General features: G+C 48.2%; 1 protein-coding gene across 1 annotated transcript in view; it reads left to right on the forward strand.

The window, feature by feature from the left end:
• Positions 1-556: 556 nt before the first annotated feature.
• The window catches only part of SLC5A1 (solute carrier family 5 member 1), a 59,707-nt gene continuing 34,548 nt past the window's right edge, over positions 557-25,715 (forward strand). Inside the window, exons 1-2 of the mRNA XM_031948955.1 lie at positions 557-926; positions 4,670-4,741. Coding sequence (XP_031804815.1) covers positions 792-926; positions 4,670-4,741 — 207 coding nt within the window. The 5' untranslated portion in view covers positions 557-791. The remainder of the gene's footprint in view (positions 927-4,669; positions 4,742-25,715) is intronic.

Consider the following 25,715-nt stretch of genomic DNA (forward strand, 5'->3'; position numbering starts at 1 on the left):
AAACTGACGGCACTGCCTCAGAAGGAATGGATTTCCTCACAAGGGATCGGTGAATGAATGACACAGGAAGAGTTCATATTCGAACCCGTTTTCTCGCCGCCAAAGGCCAGGCCCTTTCTTTTACATGATTCTGCCCATTGGCCACACAGGGAAGGGGACCAGCTCCGAGTCCGGAGGAAGCAAGTCGCAGTGTCCAGGGAACGAAGCGGTTTCCCCCTCTGCATTCTGCCCATTTCCACAGCTGTGAAAACTGAGGCCCATTAGGTCACCAGCCGGCCCACGCTGCTTTCCGGGGGGGGGGGGGACCTGAGCCTTCGTGCCCAAGGCCCCCAGGGGCGGCCTGGGCAGGGGTCCCGCGTCAGGAGTGGCCGGCGCTCCCGGGCCCGGGCTCCCCCAGGCCTGGCGGGCGCCCCCCTTCCCTTTCCCCGGCCGCCCGGGTTCCTCCCCGCTCCCAGCCCGACACCTGCCCTGCCCCGGCCCGGCCCCGGCCCGGCCTCCGCCTTTCTCGGGATCTCGGGAGCCCGGCAGCCCGGCACTCGGCTCCGCCCTCGAACCCGGCCCCGACGGACTTGTGCCCGGGAAGGCCCCGTTCCTCCTCCCGCCCCCGCCCCGCCCCCCCCCCCGATCCGGAGGGGGCCCCGACTCTCACCTTGGCGGCCACTCCCCAGCTCTGCCCTCCGCCGCCTCCTCGCCCTCCCTCCCTCCCCGGGTCGGGGCTGATCATTAACCCGGCCCAGGAGCTAAAAGCAGGCGGCCGGCGGCCCGGGACGCCACGGGACGGACCTGTCACCATGGACGGCATCCTGAGCCCCAGCGCGCCCGCCGGCACCCCCGCGCCCCCGCTGCCGTCCGACCGCATCAAGAACGTCGCCGACATCTCCGTCATCGTCGTCTACTTCGTGGTGGTCATGGCCGTGGGGCTGTGGGTACGTGGGGAGCGCGCAGGCCCGCGGGGAGGGCCGGGACAGGCGCTTCACCTGCTGAGCCGGGCCGGGGGGGGGGGGGGGGGCCGGGCGGGGGGCGGGGGGGGGCCCGGCCTCGGGCGGGGGGGGGCTCCCTCGGGAGCTCTGACGGCGACGTTCAATGCTCCGCGTTCTAAGCCCCTCCCGGGACGCTCTTTTCCGAAGGGGATCGGACCCTTCCAGCTGGAGCCTGGGCCGTTCTTGGGGAGGATGCCGCCCGGGGGAGGGGGCGCGGGGAGGGAGCAGGGGAGCGCCCGGGCTGCGCCACGGAGCAGGGACCGGGCCAGGAGAGGGGAAGGAGAGGTCGGGGGCAACTGGAGGGAGGAAGAGTGACCGAGGCGGCGGCGGGAGGGGGGCGGAATAGAGGCTGTGGGAGGGGGTTCCCAGGGAGGCCCGCTGAGGATCCGCTCACGAGCGGGGGCGGGCGGGGAGAGGACAGGGAAGGGACTTGGAGAGTCACCTATCAGGCTGCAGGTGAGGGAGGAGACGGGACGGCTCAGTGGGGGGGGGGGACGGGACAGCTGGGGGGGGGAGGCCCTAGGAGGCTGGGAGACTTAGAGAAGAGGCGGGAAAGGGGCTTGCCCTCCAGCTCAGGGTCAGCCCCGGCGGTCCCTAAAGGCTGACAGGTGTCTCATATCCAGGGACAGAGAAGCGGCTCCGGCTGCCAGGCCCTCAGGGTCCTGTGCGTCCCATGAAGGGGGGCAGGAGAGCCGGGGCCCCAGGGGGTCCGAGGTTAGAGGGGGCCCCAGGATAACCAGGCCCCACGGGGTCCAGCTGCCTGGCAGCCCTTCAGATACTGGCTCGGAGGGAGGCACTTCTGGGCCACGGGAGCGAACCAGAGAAACTTGTTCTCAGGGCACACCCAGGGGCCAGCAGGGGTGGCTCAGGCAGCAAAGCTCGGCAGTGCTCTGGGCTTGGAAGGGGGACGGGGAGGAGGCAGGAGCCGGTGGGATTCTCTCCCTTCTCTCCCAGAAGCTGGGACCGAAGATTAACTCTTTAGGAGCCCCCAGGGCCTCTCCCACCCCAGTGGGCCCCAGTGCTGAACTCAGGGTCCCCGTCAGCCCGGGGCCCAGGCTCACTGACTGACTAACTGGTGGGGGGACCTTAGAGGTCACCAAGTCTAACCCCTTCCTTTTACAGCTGGGGAAACTGAGGCACAGGGAGGTTACACAGTAGTCTGCCTTCTAGCCTGCTCTCCTGGGCAGCATGCTCTCCCTCACGCTTTTCTCCATTTCTTGAATTCATTTTTAAATCTCCATTTATTTATTTAATTAAAGAATAAATCAATTTCTCCAATAATGAGCAAATGGACAATGAGGTCGCCTAGGGAGTTAGCGCCCGGCCAGGAGCGGAGAGGCCGGCTCAGGGCTCGCCCGGCTCCGTGCTCACCCAGCCTGGGCATTGCAGCTCACGGCCTCCCCGTGGGAAGCTCCGGGCCGGGTTGGAGGCCGGGACCCCATCTTCCGGCCTGGCCCCGGGGACCTCGTTGCCCCTTGGCCCGGCCAATGGCGTTCTCCCCCCCACCCCGCCCCCCCTCCGGCCCAGGCTGCTCAGCGGCTCCCCTGCCCCCTCCAGCTCTCGAGGTGTTTCCGCCTTGCCACCATTCATGCCTCATTAATGGCCACTTAATCCCCTGATGACCATTTCAGCTTTTATCCCCACTCATAAACGGCCCGGGCTCGGCCGCCGCCCCGCTTTATGGCCTTTGGGCCCCCCCTTTTTCCCCAGGGAGCAGAGCAGAGCATCCCCGGGGAGACTGTTATCTCAGCACCTCTCCCACGGTGCCCGGCCCTGTACCAGAGCGGCCTCTCCCGCCCTCGGCCGGCCCTCGGCCCGCCGACCCTTCCTCTCGGCATCTCTCTCTGCACACGGGTGACGGCCCCTCGGTGCCGGGGAGCACCCTCTTCCTCAGCCCCGTGTAGCCATGTGGACAAACCTCCCCCGGCTCTCCGGCCAGCACGCTGCGTGGATTGTAGATTGAGAGCCGGGAGTTACCTTCAAGGCCACCTCCTCTCCCCCCATCTCATTTTACAGGGAAGGAAACTGAGGGCAGAGAAGCTGTGGAGTATTGGATAGAGGCTGGGCTTGTTTGAGTTGGGGAAGATATGGGTTCAAATCTCACCTCTGACAATAACCGAGTCACCCTGAACAAGCCACTCTTTGGGGTCACTGTCCTGATGGGTAAAATGAGCTGACAGGGGCAGCTGGATGGTGCAGTGGGCAGAGTCAAATCCAGCTTCAGACACTTAACGCTTCCTAGTGTGGTCTGAAGACTTCAGCGTTCTAACCACTGAACCACCCGGCTACCTCTTGTTTGGAATCATAATGTTAAGAGCTTAGAGTCTTTGGATGTTAGAATTGTAGACAACAGGAGATGGCTAAGGCTTCAGAGAGTGTCCCATTCCCTTCAACTAGTATTTTACAGGGGGAGAAACTGAGGCACAGGGAGTTTTTTTTTTTTTGTTTGTTTGTTTTTTTTTAGTGGCTTGCTTGCTCAAGGTGATCAAGTAGATCCAGGATTCCTGGGCTGGCTCTTCCAAGGCAAGCGCTCTTTTGACTGCCTTAGGAGGAGGCAGAGGGAGGAGAGCCCGAGGGCCACTGGGATTGGAAGCTTCGCTGAGATGCTGGGCAATGAGGGGAACTGGGCAGGCGGGGGTGGCCCTGGGGAGGAGGTGGCAGCAATGGGAGACAGTGGGAGAGACTGGCCTGGCAGAGAGATCTGGGAGTCTGCATGAAGGGAGACGAAGGCGGCAAGAGGAGACAGTCAGTGAATACACACTTATTAAACACTTACTGTGTTTGAGGCCCTGCACTAAGCACTGGAGACAGGCCTTCCTATCAGCAGTTCCCATGGAAGGAGATAGAGTGAGTAACCGATCTGTAGACCAGTGAGCTCAGAGAAGGGACTAGTTCTGAGAGACTTGGAATGGCCTCGCATGGGCGAGGAGGTCAGAGGTGAGGTCAAACAGGGCAGGGAGCACTCAAGGCAAAGGCTCAGAGAGGGGAGATAAAGAGAATTCAACTCAACTTAGGTTCACTAATTGCCTTTTCTGTGTGCCAAGCACTTACTGTGTGCCAAGCACCTACTGTGTGCCAAGCACAGCCAAGAGCTGGGTTTGAAAAGAAAGGCAAGAGCCAAGTCCCTGAGGACTTGTCCCTGAGGAGCTCACGGTTGAATGATGGAGACATTTAAGCAACCATGTACACAGAAGGTGTAGACAGGAGAAACTGGGGACAATTAGGAGAGACAAGGCTTTAGAATTCAGAACGATTGGAACAGATTGGTAGCCGATGGGATTTCAAGAGCGAAGGGCAGGGACAAGGGCAAGGACAAATGCAGTGTCGAGAGACTCTTGGATGAGTCAGTAGACCCTCACTGACTGTCTGGTTGTTGCTCAATTCTATTCTCTGCACCTTGATTCATCTGAAAGAGATGCATTTGTGCTCAGCCCGTTAGGCAGCAGACGCAGTTGTCTGGTGCCAGCCCTGGGCCTGAAGTCTTTCTAGCTTGGTGGGCCATGAGGGCCTGGACTCCGCTGGAAAGCCTTTGAAGGCTTATGTCCACCCCCACACCTTTGCAAGGGTTTGGAGTAAGATTTTGTGGCCCCGAGATGGGGCGCGATCCGCAATGGGAAGCGATTGTTCTTTCTAGGGATCTCATCAGATCATCTTGGGTACTTACTAAGCTTCTGATCTTATCTTTCCAGGCCATGCTGTCCACCAATCGTGGGACTGTGGGAGGCTTCTTCCTGGCAGGCCGGAGTATGGTGTGGTGGCCGGTGAGTGTTACAGAGACGGTCCTTGGTTAAAAAGGCCGAGCCCTTCTGGGGCTGGTCTGTGTTCTGCCTTGTTCTGGAGAATCCATCTGCTTCTCGGCTGGGAGGACATTGTGCCCCTCAGGCCTGGCCCCACCGGGTGCAGCCGAGTCTTGAACTGTGGGCACGTGTCCTATCCACGGGGGATCATGGGACCCTAGGACTTATTATCAAAAAAGGGTTTGTTGACGACTTGGGTTTTTCTATCTCTTTCATTTCTGAATCCGTCCCTTCCTCTCTAGCCGGAGAGCTTTCTTTTGTAGCAAAGACACATCCGACAGCATTCCGTATCCATAACTGCCCCTTACTCCCGCCCCCACCCCCACCCCTCACCAATAAAAGGGTGAGCTGCATTTTCTCACATCTTCTCCAAGGTCAATTTTTCTCCCAGGCCGTTCGGTGTCTCTTTTTGTTCACATTGTTGCAGTTGGTTCTGTTTACATTTGGTCTGCATCAGTTCATGTAATTCTTCTCATGGTTCTCTGTAATCCTCCATTAGCTACTTCTTCAACAGGGTAATGTTTTGCTCCATTCATCTACCATAACTTGCTTAGCAGGTCCCTAATCAAGGGCGTCCAATTTGTTCCTATGATAACACAAAAAGTGCTGCTGTGGTCGTTTTGGTGTATGGGAGGCCTTCCTTTTCTAAAAAAAAGAAAGAAAGAAAGAAATTGAATTGAACAAAATCCCTCTAAACAGCAAACATTTCAGTGTATAAAGTCGATCAAAAAGAGGATCAAATATGAAATCATACAGCACTCTTATGTACATCTTGCTTTTACTATATAACAAATTCAACATATTACTTTCAAATCTGTCCTGCTTATCGGTGTTTCCTTCTGAACTTCTTTCTGTTCTCTTCTATGCGTTTTAGAGAAATGTTCCAACGGCCACTTTTCTTCTCTGTGGACCACACTGTTGTTACTTCTCAAAAGCACAATCATTGAAATCAAAAAGTAGAATCAAGCAAAAAAAAAAGTTCTCATATCAGTCATGTTGAAAATGTGTTTCTCATTCTGCATCTTAGATCCAACCTCTTTTCTGTCAGGAGGTGGGCAGTATATGTGACTTTCTTTCTCTTTCCTTCCTCCTTCCTTTTTTCCTCCCTCCTTTATTTTCTCCCTTCCTTCCTTCCTTCCTTCCTTCTTTCCTTCCTTCCTTCCTTCCTTCCTTCCTTCCTTCCTTCCTTCCTTCCTTCCTTCCTTCCTTCCTTCCTTCCTTCCCTCCTTCCTTCCTTTCTTTTCTGACATATCCCCACTGGGGATATATCCCCTAACTGCAGGATCTCTGAATCAAAGGCTATGAACATTTTAGTCCCTTTGGGAGAGGCATAATTCCAAATGTTGTCTAGAATAGATGAACTAATGAATGGTTTTACCAGTGGTATAGCAGTGTATCTGGCTTTCCATATTCCCTCTGACATTGACTCTTTCTATATTTTGTCAGGACCATAGGATTTAGAGTTGGGGAAGACGTTATCTGAGATTTAAGATTATAATTAAGACCCTAAAGCTGGGGTGCTGTATAGATGAAGAGATGACATCCCCTCATTTGGCTCTGATATCATTAATTGGTCATCTTGACTAGATTCAGTTGATTTAAGTAAGCAGTTAGTTGGGATTGGTCCAACATGTGGTGATTTGACTGAAGTTTTTGGATTGGGTTGCACCCGATAATCCATTCCCCTGGCTGCCTAGGTTTCGACATTGCCCTGAAACTTGCAAGTGAGAGGATGAGTAAGGAAGAGGCGAGATAATTAAGCCAGCCTGGGAGTGATAGGGAGGAATACCGAGGAGGAAGCAGGTGACTAAAATGATGTAATGTGTACCCAATAGGGAATATTTGACCTGGAGGTAAGGACCTGGTGACATTATTACAGAGCAAGTTGAGAAGTTGAAGCTGAAAGAGGTTGAATCTTGTTAAGTTTCTCTTTGATTCCAAGTCCAGTAAATCTAGCTAATTGAAATGCAACTAGATTAAGAGATTTTTCCGGGATCAACCAGGTAGTGAGACCACGGTCTCATAAGATTAACTCTGGAGCCAGAAATATGAGGAAATTGAGTCCCGGGAAGGGGTCTCAGAATTAACCAAGTCCAATTCCTCTCGTTTTACAGACAAATAAACTGAGGGAAGAGAATTATAAAAGGTCACACAGACCGTGGCAGAACCAGGGTTCTGTGACTATAAATCCAGCACTTTTTCTATGATCTCACACTGCAGTGTGATTGAATTGGTGATTAGTGTGATATGGAGGAAGTCTATGATCATTTTTTGAGTTGAATTTATGCCGTTTGTTTTTTTTCTTACATTGGCGATGTTTCCCAACATTCCCTTCCTGAATCCCAAAGTACTCCTTGTTTGTTACCCAGAAAACCATCCAAGCAAAACCAGTGGACACAGTGACTGTATCACCCAACAGCATGTGTAACACTTAGCCCCTGTAGCCCCTGCCCTCTTCCTGGAGGCAGGGAGGCGTGTTTCATCACCTGTCCACTGCCTTTCATCTGGATTCGGCGGCTAGCTATTTGACCCTGACTTTTCCATTGTACTTGTTCCACTTTCCACCACACCATAGTTACTAATGGCCCTGTCCTCCCCTGGCCCCAGCCATTAGATTTAAGAGCCCTAGAAAGTCAAATCTGGAGCATATCTCGCTTTAGCAAAGCCCAGGGTCTTTCATGCAGTAGGTGTAAAATAAACATTTACAACCCCCCAGTCTTTTTAAAAATCATTGTCCTCCGGGGCGTTAATCATAGTTTTCTCCTCGTTTCATCTGCAAAAAGTGTCTTGGATTAGTTTATTGGGGCTGGACCTTGACTGCTCGGCTCTGTTCGTCTGGAGCGAACTCAAAGATCATCTCAAAGGCTGGGTCTTGACAATGGCAGATTACCCAGAGCATTCAGCCACTTCTGGGAAGAAGCCAGTCTGGCCAGAGCCTTGGAGTCAGGAGAACCCGGCTGGGGCTTCTTGTGGACGACCCCCATTACGGGATTGGGCTTTCTGTCTCCTTTTGTTTTTTTGTCCCGGGCTATTGCCTGTTGGGAAAGGTTAGTGGGCTCCAACCTCCCCCAGTAAGTGACCCTGGAACCTGGTTTGAATGGAGGGGACCGGAGGAGAGACCTCTTCTGATGCTTAATGTCTGAGTGATCTTGGGCAAGTCCCTTAAGATTGGTCTCACCTCCCTCATCTGAAAAGAGAGGAAACGTCAGAAGTCCGAAGTGGGGGAGGAAATGTCATCTCTTCCTTAGCTCCCCACATGGAGGACTCTCTGAGGTCCCTTCCGGTGAAATCACAGGCATGTTGATGTAAAGTGGTGACAGTGTCGCTATTAGGGTCAGGAAAGATGGAGATGTCAGGAGCATCTCCTTGGACCACATTCACAGCAACTGAGGCAGGATGGGAGCCCAGAGGCCCATGGACTACAATCTCCTCACTTTACACGTGGGGAAACTGAGGCCCCTGGAGGGTGATGTCTTTGGCTAAGGTACATTGTGAGTCAGTTGCACAGCTGGGATTCGAACTCAGGTCTTCTGCCTCCTTTCACTCCCCTCACTTCTCCTCCCTAGTCCTGATTTGTTATGCACTTTTTTTTTTTTGTAGCACAGACATCTCTAGGCTTCTGTTGCACCATCCAGTCCTTTTTTCCCTGATCCTCAGTTTTCTTATCTGCAAAAAGAGAGGGCCGGACCAGATGAGCTTCAAGGCTCTCTCTGGCCCCAGGATTCTGCAAGAGAGAATTTAATAACAGTGTGTCCATTCATCCCTTTTGAATTTTCCTAAGGCTGATTCAGCCCCAATCAGATGATGAGGCAATGACCAGACATTCATACACAGAAGCCTTGGCTAAACAGGGTCCTGAGATAACCAGTTATCTCTCCCCTGCCTTTCTTCCTCCTCCTCCTCTTCTCCTCCCCCACCCCAATGCCCTTCTCATTTAGCTTTTATTTATTTATTTATTTTATTAATAGCTTTTTATTTACCAGTTCTATGCATGGGTAAAATTTTACAGCATTGACAGTTGCCAAACCTTTTGTTTTATTTTTTCCCCTCCTTCCCCCCACCCCCTCCCCCAGATGGAGGTTGACCAATACGTGTTAAATATGTTAAAGTATAACTTAAATACAAAATAAGTATACATCTCATTTAACTTTTAGGAGAAAGAGGAAAATTCCAGGAGAGCAAGTTCAGACCAGGAACTTGGGGGGCAAAGACCCGATTCTTCCTTAGAGAGTGAATTAATAGTTTGTTCTATTTCTTTTTCTCCAATGGAGACTCGTTAAGTCATTTATTTCCTCTTCTGTTAATCTGGGCAATCTATATTTTTGTAGCTATTCTTGATACTTCCAAAATAACTTTCACGGGATGTTCCGAGCACCCATTTTTCTCTGGCGCCAAAGAACGTCGGAGCCGGGAGGGACTTTAGAACAGAGACAAGATAACGGACCTTTGGTTAATCTAGTCCCATCCCTTCATTTTGCAAACACACAAACTAGAGACCCAGGAACAAGTTTTGTACCCGTGAGGACCACATAACATTATGTGCCACATAACAAATCTCACCCAAAGGAACTCACTATTGTAGCTAAGTCGGAGCCGATGGCTTCCTGTTCTTTCTTCCCATCACGCCATGATCTGGAAGCACTCGGCCCTCAAGGTTGGAACACTGAGCCCTCAAGGCCAAACTAGTTTTTAGGATTTTTTCTATTGCTCACATCTTACCACAAAGTCTGACATCTTTCTTGCTCATTAATAGGCATTTATTAAGCACCTACTATGTGCCAGGTGGGGTGCTGTGACCCATGAACATCCATTTAACGTTTACTATGTGCTAGATGCTATGGGAATGAAGCAGTCCCTGTCTTTAAGGAGCTCACATGCTCCCATGATCAAAAAACTCAGTCAAGTAAATAAACACCAAAGAAAATAAGGTGATTTCAAAAGGGTAAAAATTTTAATAATTGGAAGGATCAGAAAAGGAGGCCATTGAGGAAGTTATCACAATCGTCCTGGTGAGAGACAAAAGTTTGAAAAAGGGCAGAGGCTGTGTGAGTGAAGAGCAGGGACAAACGTGGGAGGACAATTGTGGCTGAAATGATTGAAGCAGGTGCACCATAAGCTAGTTTCTCTCTGTCTATCTGTCTCTCCTTGTCTTTCTGTTTCTCTGTCTCTCTCCCTGTGTCTCTCTCTCTCACTCTCTCTCTCTGTTTGTCTCTCTGTCTCTCAGTCTTTCTGTCTCTCTCTCTCTGTCTTTCTGTCTCTCTCTTTGTCTCTCTGTCTGTCTCTCTGTCTCTCTCTGTGTCTCTCTCTCTATCACTCTCTCAGTCTTTCTCTCTGTGTCTCTCTCTATCACTCTCTCTGTCTTTCTGTCTCTCTCTCTCTCCGTGTCTCTCTATCACTCTCTTTCTCTCTGTCTCTCTTTCTGTCTGTCTGTCTCTCTCTCTCTGTCTTTCTGTCTCTCTCCCTCTGTCTTTCTGTCTCTCTCTCTCTGTCTATTTCTGTCTCTGTCTCTCTGTCTCTTTGTCTCTGTCTGTCTCTTTCTCTTTCTCTCTCTCTGTCTCTGTGTCTGTCTCTCTCTGTGTGTCTCTGAATTTGGCTTACAGCCTGTTGTCCTAGAGTTGGAAGGGACCTTGCCGGCCGTGAGATGCACTGTCCTCATTTCCCAGATGAGGACTCGGGTCTAGGGAGGTCCCAGAACCTAGCATGGGTCTAGCACTAGTTGACTCTCTTTAAACCTCCCATTTCCCAACTGAGATTCCTGGAAATCAAGTTACCCTCCCCCAAGAAACCGATTCTGGAGCCATTGGCTTTTCCCACTGAACCGTAGCTGACACATCCCTTGGAGACGCTTAACCTTAAGACCAGGAGACTCCCAAAGCGGATCCTTCTGTAAGATGCCGTCTGCCTTTCTCCCTCCCCGATGGATAATTTTCGGGCCTGACTTTTTATCGGTCCCATTTTCTTATTCCTCGTTAACACTTGACCTGTAGTTAAACAGTGAAGGACTTTCCAAGGTAAACCTTGTCCCGGCACCCGATTGGCACCTACGGGAGGCAGAGAGAAGTGGGCTGGGCTGCCCAGCCACGCTTCAGGGGGGTCCTCGGGCTTCACGCTCTCGTTTCCTCCCAGAGATTTTCCTTTCCTGTTAACCTTCGTTTCTTCCAAGCAAATGATTTGCAGGGGGGGAGTAAACAAAGTCAGCCGGGGCCGTGTCGGAGCTTGTGTGTAGGAATGTGTGACCGAGGGCACCTTCTTCCCTGAGCCCCTGAGTGTGGCTCTGGCCTGGGGGGGGGGATCAAAGAGAGGGGAACCATCAAAAACTTTATGAGAGAGTGGAGGAGCATGGGAGAAGAGAGTAGAGAGGGAGGGTACTTTAGAGAGAGATCATCGAATCCAACCCCTTCATTTTACAGGTGAGGAAACAGTCCTGACTTGCTCAAACTCACTCGGTGGGGCTTTAAGTTTCAGAGGAGGGATTTGAACCCAGGGCCGCCAGTTACAAATCCAGGACATCTACTGTAATATCTGTCTCTCAAATTGGAATATAAGTGAGAGGCAACATGCTGAGGAGAACAGGACTATGTGTATATTGTGTCTCCCAATAAAATATAAGCTCCCCAAGGGGAGGGATAGTTTCCCTTTTGCCCTTGTGTTGTCAGTGTTTGGCCCATATTAAGTGCTTAATAAATATGACTAAAAATTAGCAGGGAATAGTTTACCACTCAGATCTTTAGAGAAGGGAGGATTTTATGGCCAAACAAGAAATAGAGAACATTATGATATACAGAATGGATAATTTTGATGACGTTAAATGAAAAGTTTTGCATAACCAGAACTAAGGCAGTCAAGATTAGAAGGGAAGCAGAAAGCTGGGAAACAATTTTTCCAACGAGTGTTTTGAGCAAAGGTCTCATTTCTAAATATATATAGAGAAACGGGATCAAATGTGTAAGAATACAAGTCATTTTCCCATTGATACATGGTAAAAGGATATGAAAAGACAATTTTCAGATGAAGAAATTACAGCCATCTAAAGTCTTATAAAAATGCTCTAAATCACTATTGATTAGAGAAATGCACATTAAAACAACTTTGAGTACCACTTCATAACTATCAGATTGGCTAAGATGACAGGAAAAGATAATGATGAATGTTGGAGGGGATGTGGGAAAACTGGGACACTGAGACATTGTTGGTGGAGTTGTGAACTGATCCAGCCATTTTGAAGAGCGATTTGGAACTATGCCCAAAGGACTATCAAACTGTGCATACCCTTTGATCTGACAATGCTACTACTGGGTCTTTATCCTAAAGAGATCATGTTGGTTGTTGTCCTTTGTTCTCAAAGAAAACCAAAACGATATCACTGTGGCAGAATCAAGTGGTTGATTAGAACAATAGGATTTCGGAATGCTCTCCCAGACTAGACACAGATAGTCCCTATGAACAATTTGGGTGAATTCACCATCTCGTGTTTCTTCTGAGCTAATTTAATTCTTCTTTGCTCATAGAGCACAGTCCTTTCTGTGACAAGAGCACGCCATGCCGGGTGGTCCTAGGCCAATGTCTCCCATGTCATACAATCAATTCTAAAATTCTTAAGAGACCTTCAGAGTCCTTGTATTGCTTTTCCTGGCTGCCAAATGAGCTTTTGCCCTGTGGGAATTTCCACAATTTCCACAATTTTCCACAATTTCCACAATTTCCAACAATTTCTTGTTGGCAAGCATGCATTTGCCCATCAGTTGAGGAATGGCTAAATAAGTTATGGTATATGGATGTAATGGAATATTATTGTTCTAGAAGAAGTGATCGGCAGCTGATTTCAGAAAAAGCCTGGAAAGACTTACATGAACTGATGCTGGGCGAAGTGAGCAGAATGAGGAAAACACTGTATACAGTAATAGAAAAATTGTGTGATAATCAACTAGGATAGACTTGGCTCTTCTCTACAATAGAGTGATCCAAGACAATTTCAATAGACATGGGATGGAAAATTGTGTCCACATCCAGGGAGAGAGAACTATGGAGACTGAAGGAGATCAAAACATACTATTTTCATCTTTTGTTTTCTTTCTCGTGATTTTTCTTTTTTCTTCTGATTTTTCTTTTCCAACATGAATTATATGGAAATGTTAAAAACGATTGTACATATATAACTTGTTGTCTTGAAGAGGTAAGGGAGGGAGGAGGAAAAAAAAGCTTTGGGACGCAAAATCTTACAAAAATGAATGTTGAAAACTATCTTTATATGTAATTGAAAAAGTAATATTCAATAGTATATATATATTATACTATATAATAGTATATATTAAAATAAAATTTAAAAACCATTGGCTGATGGGAAAAAAAAGTTAGGCAAGCTAAGAGTTTGAGTTTTAACTGTGGGATTTTGGTCAAGACCCTTTCTCCACTTAGATCTCATCTTCCTGATCTGTAAAATGAGTGTAATTATTTTTGGACTGACAACTTTGTTGGGGGGTGCTGTAAAAAAAGCACTTTGTAAATGTAACTGGGCTACATATGTAGCCCATACAATTATGGGTTACAAAATTTCCTACAAGGGGAATTGTGGAGACTGCGAGAGCAGGAGTGTGAGGGGTAAAATAAATATAAAGAACAACGTAAATAAATTTAAATAGTTAAAGATAAAGTAGCTGAGGAAGAGAATACTAGCAGTTAAAGGAAGAAGATGAGAGCTCTCTGGGAGGGCACTTCGGACATGAGATGTGTAGAATAATGTTGCTACTTTGGACTTGGGAGACTGGAAAGATGGTAATATCTTTATGAGATGTGGGGAAGGTTGGAAGAACAAGGGATTTGGGAAGGGATGAAGGTGATGAGTTCTTTTTTTGGACACGCTGAGTTTGGGCAACTGGTGATGTGCCATTGAAGCTCAGGAGAGATGGCGATATAAATAAGAGAATTATTAGCACAGAAATGATGAAACTCGGGACTTTTAAGCATCATTTCAGACTCTCATCAAAGAGTTGGACCATAGAGGCTGAGTCAGGTATATATTGTCAGATTCAGTCAATAAATCAGTTTGATTCATTGAACAAATGAATGAATGAAAAAAAAAACATTTATCTCTTATTCTCTGCTGAGAACTGAGACTATCAATATAAAAACTAGGCTGTCCCTGGGGGCTCAGAATGCTTATGTTTAATCTTTTTTTTTTTTTTTTGGTTGTGTTCAACTCTTGGGGTTTCCTTGTTGGAGAAACCAGTGATTTGCCATTTCTTTCTACAGCTCGTTTTACAGATGAGGAAACTGAGTCAAGTAGGGTTAAGTGACTTATCCAGAGTCACACAGTTAGGAAGTATCTGAGACTAGATTTAAACTCAGGAAGATGAGACCTGCTTCTTTGTACCACAGTACCATCTAGTTCTCCTCAAAGAGCTTGTGGATTGAGTGGAAAGAAAGCCACATATAGGGGAGATAGGAAAGGACTTTCCGACTTTCCCTACTACCAGCTTTATATGTTTCATTTTCAGAGGACTGTTGCACAGAAACATAAAATGGAACTGTTTGAAAGTGAATATAAATATTGGGATTTAAACATTGGTGGACAGTCCCAGTAGTAGAGGAGCCAACAGGGTTAATAGGTGCCTCGTCCTATTCCCAATGGCCATGATTTCTTTCAGATCCCTATAATTTGAGAGCTTTTCATTCCAGGTTGCCTGGTGGTTGGCGTAGTGACATCTCTTAAAAAACTGGGTCCCAAGGTTTTTGTGGGGACAATTTATACATAGTTCAGTCCGCGTTGGGGCCTCCCTTGCAGGGCTGTTGGTGGAATTCTTTCGGATATTTGAGTCTCTATTTGTAGGAAAGTATGGGGGAATTTGTCCCCTATTTGTTCATGAAGGCTGGAGAGCCTCTGCTCTCATTCTCACCAGGTCACGTCTGGCTGGATGGGCGGCAGTTTTCTCCCTTTTCTGGTAGTCTGGACTGGTCTCTAAATATGGTCTTCTTAAGGAAAGCCCTTCTGAAATTGCTGGTGGCAATGAGCTGGTCTTGAATCTTAATAGTCATTGTCATTGTCCACCTCCTCCTCCTTCCTCCTTCTTTTTCCTTTCTTCCTCTTTCTCCTCTTCTTCTTCTTTCTTTCCCCTCCTCCTTCTTCCCTCTTTCCTTCTCCTCTTCTTTCTCCTCCTCTTCCTCCCCTTCCTCCTTCTCTTCTCTCTTCCTCCCTTTCTCTCCTTTTCCTTCCTCTTTCTTTCCTCCTCTTCTTTCTCCTCCTCTTCCTCCCCTTCCTCCTTCTCTTCTCTCTTCCTCCCTTTCTCTCCTTTTCCTTCCTCTTTCTTTCCCTTCCTCTTCCTTCCCTCCCTCCTCCTCCTCTTCCTCTCCTTCTCCTCCTTCTTTCTTCCTCATTTTCTCTCCTCTTTCTTCCTCTTCCTCTTTCTTTCCCCTCCTCCTCCTTCCCTCTTTCCTTCTCCTCTTCTTCCTCCTCTTTTTCTCTTTTCCTCTTTCTTTCTCCTCCTTTTTCCTTCTCTTCTTCTTTCTCCTCTTCCTCCTCCTCCTTCTCTCTCTTCCTCCTTTTCTCTCTCTTGTCCCCACTTTGCCGTTCCTCTCCTTTGCACTTTCTCTCTCTTCCTTCTCCAAGGCAGGGCTGAGAGTCCTCATCATTTTCTACTTCCTTGTTCTTTCTGCTTCACGGACTATCAGTTTCCTCTTTCTGGAGTCTTATTACCAGGATTACTTTCTCTCCTCTTTCCTGCCTCAGCCATCTAGAGCTGATCTTTAGTCACAGACAGAGCTTGGGGTTACAGTCAGCTCGAAGGGCATAGCTTTTGGGTTCCTTGCTCCCAGAGACATGATGGACTAGAGTGCTCAGTAGATTTTAAACAATGTTTAATCCTGAGGTTCTTCCTGGCTAGGCTGATTGGGACATGGTGGATCAAGAGCTTTGCCCTGCCATGGGAGGGAAGTTGAAGAGGATTACCAGATATGAATTCTTCTTCGGCCACAGAAGATCCATCTGAGCCTTCAGGTTACGCCACTAGCAGGAATTAGGTGAAATGTCACCAGGGCAGTCATTGGGCTTGAAGTTGGGGTTCCTTAGAGCCCTCGACATGATGCACACAGATCCTCTAGCGTCCAGGTTCTTAGACCCAACATTGAGCTTAATCCTGCAAGGTTCTCCCAGGCCATCCGATAGCCTGAGGAGTTAGAGAGTCGTTATGATCATTGATGCAACGGCAGAGACTTCTAGCTGTCCAGATAATTTAGAGGGAGATAGTTCCCAGAACTGGGTTTATAGAAGAAGATTAGCTCAAGTCACAGAATAGTTAGATCTAGAACTTAATCCAGGTCTTCATTCTTCAGGACAGGCTTTCGGTTCCGCTCACTACTTGGTGGATTAAGGTAGAAATGCTCTCCCGGGCAGTCATTGGGCTTTGAAGTTTCCCCGAGGTTCCGATGACTCCTTAGCTAGCCAAAGGTTACCCGTTCACTTAGTTTTCATGTCTGGTTCTTCATGACCCCATTGGGAGACTTACTGGCAAAGGTTCTGCAGTGCCATTTCCTTATAGCACGGAGAGCTAAGAGAGTCGTTATTGATCATTTGATCCAACGGAGGCAAGCTTCTACTTGATCCTAAGATAAATTTAGAGTGGGATAGTCCGAGAACTGAGGTTTACAGAAGCTAACTGAGTTAGCTAAGTCACAAGTAGTTAGATCTAGAACTTAATCCTTCTTCTTCTTCCAGGACAGGGCTTTCCCCCTCTCCCCCACCATTTAACAGAGAAAAAAATGGAGGCCCAGAGAGTATTGATTTCTCCAATGCCCAGAGCCAAAACTAGGGTGGCACGGTTAGGACTTTGTCCCAAGGCACCAAAATGTGTTGTTGTTCAGTCGTTTTCAGTCGCGTCCAACTCTTTGTGATCCCATTTGGGCAGAGATACTGGAGTGTTTTGCCATTTCCTTCTCCAGCCCATTTTACATATGAGGAAACTGAGGCAGACAGAGTGAAGTGACCCAGCTAGTAAGCGTCTGAGGCCACATTTGCACTCAGGTTTTCCTGATTTCGGGACTGGTGCTCTACCCACTCTGCCACTTTTTTTCCCTAATCACGAAATATTTTCCCAAGAATTTACCACATCGAATGCCAGCCCAGGCAAACAAACTGGCTTGGGTTCTGTTTACCTTTCAGTGAAGTAATTTTTACACATCAAGCAGAATAATAGGATTTCTGTCCCTCCCTCTATGATGTCATTAGGTTTCTTTCCTTGTCCCCAGAGCTGGTCTCCGTGCTGGATGGTCCCCATGACCTCCAACCTTTGGCTCTGCCTTTTGGTCTCAGGGCAGCTTTCTTTGTGTTCGTCCCCCCTTACCGGATGGCACACCGGCGCTCCGTTCTGGCCAAGGTCTGCAGTGGGATTGCGTTGGCTGGGGATACTCTGCCTGCTCCAGATCCCCAGCCCTTCCTCCTTCCTTGGGTGCCTTTCTGTGTCTGAAGCCATTCCCACGGCGGTGACCCGATGAGGTCATTCTCTTTATGGTTCCAACTTTCTGCCCATCCATACCCTTCAAAGGTCTTGGAGCCGTCTGGCTTCCCTCTTCCTCTCATGAGGAAATGCAGGAGAAGATTCTACTTAATGCTGAGGGAGGTGAGTTTATAGCTGGACAGCCCAAGAACCCAGGCTCCCAGAGGCAAGGTCACACAGGATTGGAACTCAGGCCTCCTGCTTCCCAGACCGGGCTCTTTCCTGCTCCCATGGGCCTGTGCTTTCTGAGCCCAGACACAGCAGTGGCTCCAGGCTGAGGTCTCGACGGGCCTCATAGAGCTGGTAGGAAGATCTACCAGGGCCTCCAAGGAGTCCCTCAGGGGTCACGAACGCATGGGGGTCTCTTGCCCTCAGAGAGCTGTTGCCACGTCAACCATTCCCTGCCGCAGCGGGCCAGCAGCCGCTATCTCACCCGTTCCTTGGGTTTCTTGGCCATGTGGCTCCACTCCCATTCTCCAGGACCCAACTTTTTCTGGGGCTCCTTCCTGGGTGAAGGCTGGCCTGTCAGCCCCACCAAGGAGGTGATCAATCCCTTGCGATTCCCCCACCCCGGCAGGCCTAGAGACCCCCCCCCCCCGAAGCATCCAGAAAATGGAACTCTGAGATTCTGTCTCCCACTGCCTGGCTTGGCCAGACCCACTGATGGAAGAAGCAAAGCTTTATTCCACCATAAGAGATCTGGAAGGGAATGAGGCTGGAGCTTGGAGGCTGTTTCATTTATCTATCTATCTATCTATCTATCTATCATCTATCTCTCTGTTTGTCTATTCATTCATTTACTCTATCCATCTATCTATCTAAATGTCTGTCCATTCATTCATTTACTTATCTATTTATCTGTCTCTCTCTCTGTTTATTTAATCATTCATTTACTTATTTTTCTATCTCTATATTCATTCATTCATTTACTTATCTATTCATCTATCAATCTGTCTCTATTTCTTTATTCATTCATTTGCTTATCTACTGATCTATCTGTCTATCTATTCATTCATTCATTCATTCATTTACTTATCTATCTATGTATCTGTCTGTCTGCTTGGAGGTTGTTTCTTTCCACTCCCGATGCTGTGCCCCCCAGGGGCCCCTTGTGGGGACAATATGGCTCCAGAAGCCTCAGTGGTCTCTGTATATTGTGTGTACTTGACAACGCCATGTTCACAAATGGTCACTAAGCATGGGGTTAGATAAGTCAAGATGGGATGAAGTCACCTGGGTGACCTTAAGCAAGTCCTTTCCTATCTAGTTAGGAATGGCATCTAATGACCTCTGACACCTAAGTTCCTATGACCTAGTCTCCTTTGGGGCCTCATTTTAGCACAGAGGTGATCTTGGATCAGCACAGGACAAGATTTGACAGGTATTGCAGGGCTGGAAGTTCTTAGTGTGAGTCTGTTGATGTCTGTTTAATCAGTCAATCAATCAATTGGTCAACATTTATTAAGCACCTACTATATACCAGGCACCATGCTAAGTAATGTTGCCTAATGCCCAGCCTCACTAAGTCTAAAGGAGGCTTATTAACAGCCTGACCATAAGATGATGAATTTGGGGGCACAGAATGTCTCAAGGACCATTTGCTTTTAAAAAATACATTTTTGGGACAACTAGGTGGCTCAGTGGATAGAGCAACAGCCCTGAAGTCAGGAGGATTTGAGTTCAAATGTGGTCTCAGACACTTAACACCTCCTAGCCGTGTGACCTTGGGCAAGTCACTTAACACCAATTGTCTCAAGGGAAAAAAGAATAAACTCTTCTTAGAAATAAAGCAGAGAGAATTTGAGAAATATGAATTTGGGGCAGCGAGGTGGTACGGTGGATAGAGCATCAGCCCTGAAGTTAGGAGGACCTGAGTTCAAATCTGACCTCAAACACCTAATACTGCTTAGCTGTGTGACCCTGGGCAAGTCACTTAACCCCAATTGTCTCAGCAAAAAAAGAAAAAGAAAACTAAGTTTTCATTGCTATCCTTTGTTTTGCCTTTTCCCATCCTTCTGCTTCCTCTTCCAAGAAAGCTGGCCTCTATAAAAAGGGATTTTTTTTAAAAAGAAAGAGAAAAAATTCAGCAAAACTGCCAGCACCTCAAATCAAAAGGGCATTTTCTGCACTATTCCCCACAAGTAAATTCCCCCCTCTGTAAAGGAGCAGGGGGGGGCGTATCAAAGACCCTTTTCGAAGCACCCACACTGGCCACAAAAATGACAAAGCCAGGTCCCAGTCGGCGTGAGTGACCGACTTTTCATTTACACTATTTGAATTGCTGATTGTATAAAAGTAGTGCTTGGTTCCAGCCCAAAGGAAATAGTCAGTATGAATTCGAATAAGTCTGACCTCTTCATCGAATCTGTTTTTCACATAATCAGGCCTTAGTTGCAGCTTCCTGGAAGTCTGAATCCCAGAACCACCGAATTTCAGAGCCACCATTTGGTGGTGACTTCAGTTCGAACCCTTGCCCTCAGCCTTCCATCCAAAGCCCTCCAATGACAGTGAGCTCACTACCTCTCAAGGCGATCAGTCCCTCTTTCACATCGTTCTGATGACCAGGAAGTTTTTCCCAACATCACGGCTAAATCTGCCCCTTTGAAGTCTCTTGTTATGACCCTTGGCGTCATTACCCTGCACGCCTTCTGTCCTCAAGCTGATGGCAGAACTCCAGTTGCCCGAGTCTCGAGCCCTTGGGCTCGCTGCGGGTGAGGCGTTCACGAAGGGTGGAATCTGCCAGAATAGAATCCAGTCATTGTCTCCAGGGGGAAATTATTTGTCCCTGAATTAGCTTTGGCTTCGGAAGCTGGTGTCTAAATATTTATTCAAGGCTCAGAAATGAGATGTCCTGAATGGACGGCTTCACGTTGTCATCTGCCCAACCCACAAGCCCTTGGTCGACTGATGAAGAAGCATTTATTATATACCTACTCTGTGTCCAGCCATGTTTTAAGTATCCAGTAAGTGCTCAATAAATGCATGCGGTCTATGGATTGATGCTAGGTGGCCCTCGATGGATTTTGGACCAAGGTCAAAAGATGTGCCGCCCTAAATATTAATCTCCCAAAGGAGACGCGCAGATGATAGACAGACTGAACGCGGGTCCCAGAAGTTGTCCAGTCTGCCCCTGCTCCTTTTATAGGTGAGGAAACTACTTATTCCTGGATACATAACCAGGCCCATTGGTCTGAAGCTGGAAGGGATCTCAGCGATCTTTTGGGCTAAGCCATAATTTCAGCAAATAAGAAAAAAAGGGCACAGATTGGGGAAGGGACTAATTCAAGGATGTAGAATCATTGTTCTAGGGCTAGAGGGGCCCTGAAAACCAAGAGAGTCTAATACCCTCATTTTACAGATGGGGAAATTGTGGCCCAAGAAATGACTTGTCCGAGAACACGTAAGTAAGTAAAAGGCAGGATTTTAACTCTGGCTCTTTGTCTGCAGAGCCAGGGCTTCCTCAGATAGCAAGTCTGGGTGTAATGTGGGATAAACAAATAATATGGCTGATATTTGACCACATGGAGAACGCCGATGAGATGTCTTCTAGCCTCCAGGGAAATCTAGAAAGTCAATCAGGGAAGACTGCACTTGGCACTAGTTTGGGACATAGTAAGAGATGAATCAATGCTAATTGACCGACTGGCTCTATAGATCTATGGGACTTAAATGTAGAATCCCAGGTAAGGAAGGACATCTGTGCGGAGGCCCTGGAAAAAAGCTTGGGATCTAGTCTTACGTCTCCCACTGGCTCTGTCTTCTGTTCTTACTACGTGTTAATCTGTGACATTTCCACTAGTGTGGCCCCGTTTCATGTGCACAGTTTTGTCCCTTCCGCTAGAATTTTACAGCCAATGAAGCAGGCAGACAGAGGTCATTACTACCAGGAACCATGGAAAGCATCCTGGATGCCTAAATCCCAAATGGTGCTTTTTATTTTGCTGAGGCAATTGGAGTTAAGCGACTCTCCCAGGGTCACACAGCTAGGAAGTGTTAAGTGTTTGAGGCTGGATTTGAACTCATGTCCTCCTGACTTTAGGGCTGGTGCTTTATCCACTGTACCACCGAATTGCCCCCCAGATGGTGCTTTTTGACCTTCAAAGGCAGCAGCCTCTTGGCTTGGGATCAGGACGTTAGAATACTGGCATAATGGAAATTCAGAGTGAGAAGGAACTTTGTAAAGTCTAACAGTCCCACTTTCCTGACTTGCCTCTTTGGCCATTTATTACCTCTGTGATCCTGGAGCCTTTAGAAAATCAGGAGATTGAACCAGACGATCTCCGAGGACCCTTCCAACTTTAAATCCAGGATTCATAAAAAGTCGAATACTCCAATAAAGTTCCCCAAAGTCCAGCCAAGGGCTCCAAGCTCTGAGGAAGTGTCGCTGGCCAGGGTCCTGAAGGATTCATATGGCTGATACGGGGATTAGTGGTCCTCCAACAATGATGCTCCGGAAAGGACTTGCTTGAATTGTGGCCACTCCGGCCCGTGAGCCAAGGAAAGAGTCCCCTGGAAGATCCTTCTTCTCCTTCTCTTCCTCCTCCTCCTCTTCCTCCATCTCCCATACGAGCAGATAACTTTAAACATCTGGGTATATGGGAAAGTTTCTAGTTAAGTAGCATAGAGCAGTACAGGAATTCCAGCAACATCCCTTCCCTTCTCTGCTGCCTTGACTCAGAGGATGGGAGGGATGGGATGATTTTTAGAGATACTGTGGTCTAGCAATGATTCTCTAGCTCATCTGGTTCAAATTCCTCTCTTCTACTTATTTCTCTCCCAGACTCAGTTTCCTCAAGGGGGTTGGAAGGTCCCTTCTAGCTCTAAATCTACAAACTCACTTTTTTTTTTTTTTTTGCTGATGCAATTGAGGTTAAGTGACTTGACCAGGATCACACAGCTAGGAAGTGTTAAGTGTTTGAGGTCAGATTTGAACTCGGGTCCTCTTGACTTCAGAGTTGGTGCTCTATCCATTGCACCACCTAGCTGCCCCCCACACTCACATTTACAGAAGAGGAAACTGAGGATTACCCAGGGACACACGATTAGTTGGTGAAGACAGCAAATCTTAGAATCCCAGTATCCTGGCTTCTAATTCAGCACCGATTTTCATTAGGCTGAGAAGCCGGAATTTTATTTAAGAAGCCATAGGGAGATATTGAGGTACTGTTAAGTGGCGTAATGGATAGGATGTTGGCTCTGGAGTCAGAAAAACTCACCTCCCTGACACTTTTTAGTTGTGCAATCCTGGACAAAGCACTTAATCCTATTTGTCTCAGTTTCCTCCTCTGTAAAATGAGCTGGAGAAGAACGTGGCAAACTGTTCTGCTTTCTCTGCCGAGAAAACCCAAAACGGGGACCTGAAGAATCGGGTATAACTGAAAAACGACTTAAAAAAGAAGCTGGTAAATGAGTTGGGATAAGGAATGAATAAGCAGAACTGAATATAGAAAGATGCATACAGAAGTTTTTCAAGGTGAAACAGTGGGCTGGATTGAACAAGTTGAAATCCAATTAATATCCTGTCTCTTCTGTCTGACGAGTTACTTGCCTTTGTTCTCTCCTCCCCATTAGATTGTGAACTCCTTGAGGTCAGGAGCTGTCCTTTGTCTTTCTGTGTGTCCTGAGCACTCAGTGCGGTGCCTGGCATGCAGCTGGCCCTTAACAATTACTTGCTGACTCTACTAATAGGGATGGATGCAGGGCCTTGCCTTGGGTGCAAAAATCTACTTTGCAAGGACAAGATGGGTGTGGTACCACAGCAGCTCACCCGGGGAAGAGTCTGAGACTTTAGTGGAACTAAGTCCGGTGTGATTCAGCAGGACATGCAACTGCCAAGAAAGCGAATTGATGAGTAAGTTAAGGGCAAGTCTCATTATCCTCTGCCCTCATTCAGCCATGTTGGGAGGATTGTGTTTCATTCTGGGTGTTGCAGCTCAGGAAGAGCATCGATAAGCTGGTGAGAGGCCAGAAGAAGGCAACCAGGATCGATAAAGGGCCTCCAGATCGTAGCACAGGAGGTTCCATGAAAAGAACTGGGAACGTCGGGCCCAGAGAAAAGGCTTGGGCAGTATTTGAAAGGCAGTGATGTGAGACCTCTGCCACAATCCACAAAGCTGGACTAGAAGTAATTGGTGAAAGTTGCACAGGCAGATTTAGGCTTCAAATCAGGAGAAATGTTCTAGTTACCAGAGCTGTCCCAAAGTGGAGTGGACTGCCTGGGAGGGAGTGAGCTCCCCATCTTTGGAAGTCTTCAAGTTGAGGTTAAATGACCACTTGTCAGAGGTATTGTAAAGGAAAATCAGAATCATGGGAATTAGGGATTAACCAGGGACGGTTAATCATTGCTGCTAATTGCCCCCTTAATAATCTAGCATTAGGATTAATAATTCATCGGGAGCTAAAGGTGATAGTGGGAAGATAGAGGGGACACTGCTGACATGGAAGCTCTCTAAACTGTGGCCTCTGCTTGTCGGGCCTGACTTCGGAAAATGTCAGAGTATTAGGCAATCAGTGGCACTTAGTGAACACCTGCTCCGGCCAGCAACATGCGAGGTGCTGAAGCTACGGAGATAAGCGAGAAAAAGCCCAGCTCAAGGGGATGTCACAATCTAGTCGGGAACAAGCAGAGGGGAGGGAGGCGGTTTTAGAACAGTTATAAAGTGGGGCAACTGGGGGGCGCAGGAGGTAGGGCACCAGCCCTGAAGTCAGGAGGACCCGAGTTCAAATCTGGCCTCAGACACTTAACGCTTCCTGGCTGTGCGACACTGGGCAAGTCACTTAACCCCAAGTGACTCAGCCAAAAAAAATAAAAAAAAAAAAAGATGGAGTATAAGAAACAGCAAGAAAGCCATTCTTTTTTTTGTTGTTGTTGTTTTTGCTGAGGCAATTAGGGTTAAGTGACTGGCCCAGGGTCACATGGCCGATGGGTGCCTGAGGCTGGGTTTGAGTCCAGACTTTGAGCTGCTCTCTGTGCTCTGCCAGCCCTTGGGAGGGGTTACCCCCAGGTGGGATTTGTCAGTGACTGGGTCTGTGGAGGAAGGGGGAGAGAGCCCGAAGTCACAAGCCCGGGAGAAGGGCAGTGCCGTGGGTCTCTGGGGGGTGGGGGCCGGAGCCACTGAGTCACCTCTCCCCTGTCCTTTCCAAAAGCACCAGTCGTGCACGCGGTAACTGGTTCCAGCCTGGTGGAAACACACGGGGCCAATTTAAGTAATGAGACCATTAGGCAAATTCCACGGCCCTGCTCTCCAGAGCTCCCAATGACCTCGCGGGCGCCGGATTCGGGGCCTTCTTGCAGCCTCGTTCTCCTTGACCTCCCCGGCCTTCAGCATGGTGACTGCCCCTGAAACTCTTAGCTTTGGGTTCTCAGGGCAGGACCTTCTCCCGGGTCTCTCCCACTCTCTGACTGCCCCTCCTTTTTCTCCTTTGCCGGATCCTCAGCCAGCTCGTTCCCACTCATTGCGGGGGCTCCACAAGGTTCTGTCCTGGGCCCTCTTTTCTCTCCCTCCCTCCTGTTTCACTTGGTCTCATCACAAATTTAATTATCGGCTCTCTCCTGGTGATTCCCAAATCGACCTCCGCTGACCTCCAACCTCCGGTTTCCCAGTGCCCTTTGACAGTCAGGAGGAAGGCAAATTCATCTTCTCCTCTTCCTTCTCCTCCTCCTCCTCCTCTTCCTCCTCCTCCCCCTCCCTTCCCTGTGACTATCAGGGAAACGTCCTCCTTCCCATGCTTCCGCCTGGAAACCCAGTGGCCGGCCCGGATTCTTCACAGTCTCTCAAACCTCGCCCCCATTTAAGGGGGCATTTAAGGCCCATTGATGTCTTCTCCTCTACTTGGATAGACCCTTGCTCCGGAATGGTCCCTTGTCACCAATCAGGGGGTCCAATCAACCACCAAAGAAATTCTCCCAAAGTGCAGCTTTCTTCCTGTTATCTTGTCACCCCAATAAGCTCCAGTGGCTCCCTGTTACCTCTAGAATCAAATAAAAAGTCCTTTACTTGGCATTCAAAGCCCTTCATTACCCAGCCCTCCCCTACCTTTGAAGTCTTCTTATTCCCCACTCCCCAATACATACTCTTTGACCTCATAACCCTGGACTCCTGGCTCCTCTATAGAGGAGAGCCTGCATTTCTGGCTCCAACTGTGCCTCCTGATTGGAACACTCCCTTCTCCCCTCCAACGATGGGCTTCCGTCAAGTCCCAGTCCCATTTTCTATGCCCTCCCAACGCCTCTTAATTCTAGCGCCTCCCTAGGTTCCTTATTTCCTCTTTATCTAGTACAAATTTGCTTCCCCCATTACATGAGCTCCTCGAGGCTAGGGATTGCCATTTGGTCTCTTTTTGATTTCTCAGTGCTTACTGTAGTGTCACGTGCATAGTAGTGCTTAATAAATATTTATATTTATATAAACTATATATTTATATATAATATATAAATTATATTTTTATACATA

The sequence above is a fragment of the Sarcophilus harrisii genome, chromosome 1, assembly GCF_902635505.1.
Source record: "Sarcophilus harrisii chromosome 1, mSarHar1.11, whole genome shotgun sequence".
Lineage (NCBI taxonomy): Eukaryota > Metazoa > Chordata > Mammalia > Dasyuromorphia > Dasyuridae > Sarcophilus > Sarcophilus harrisii.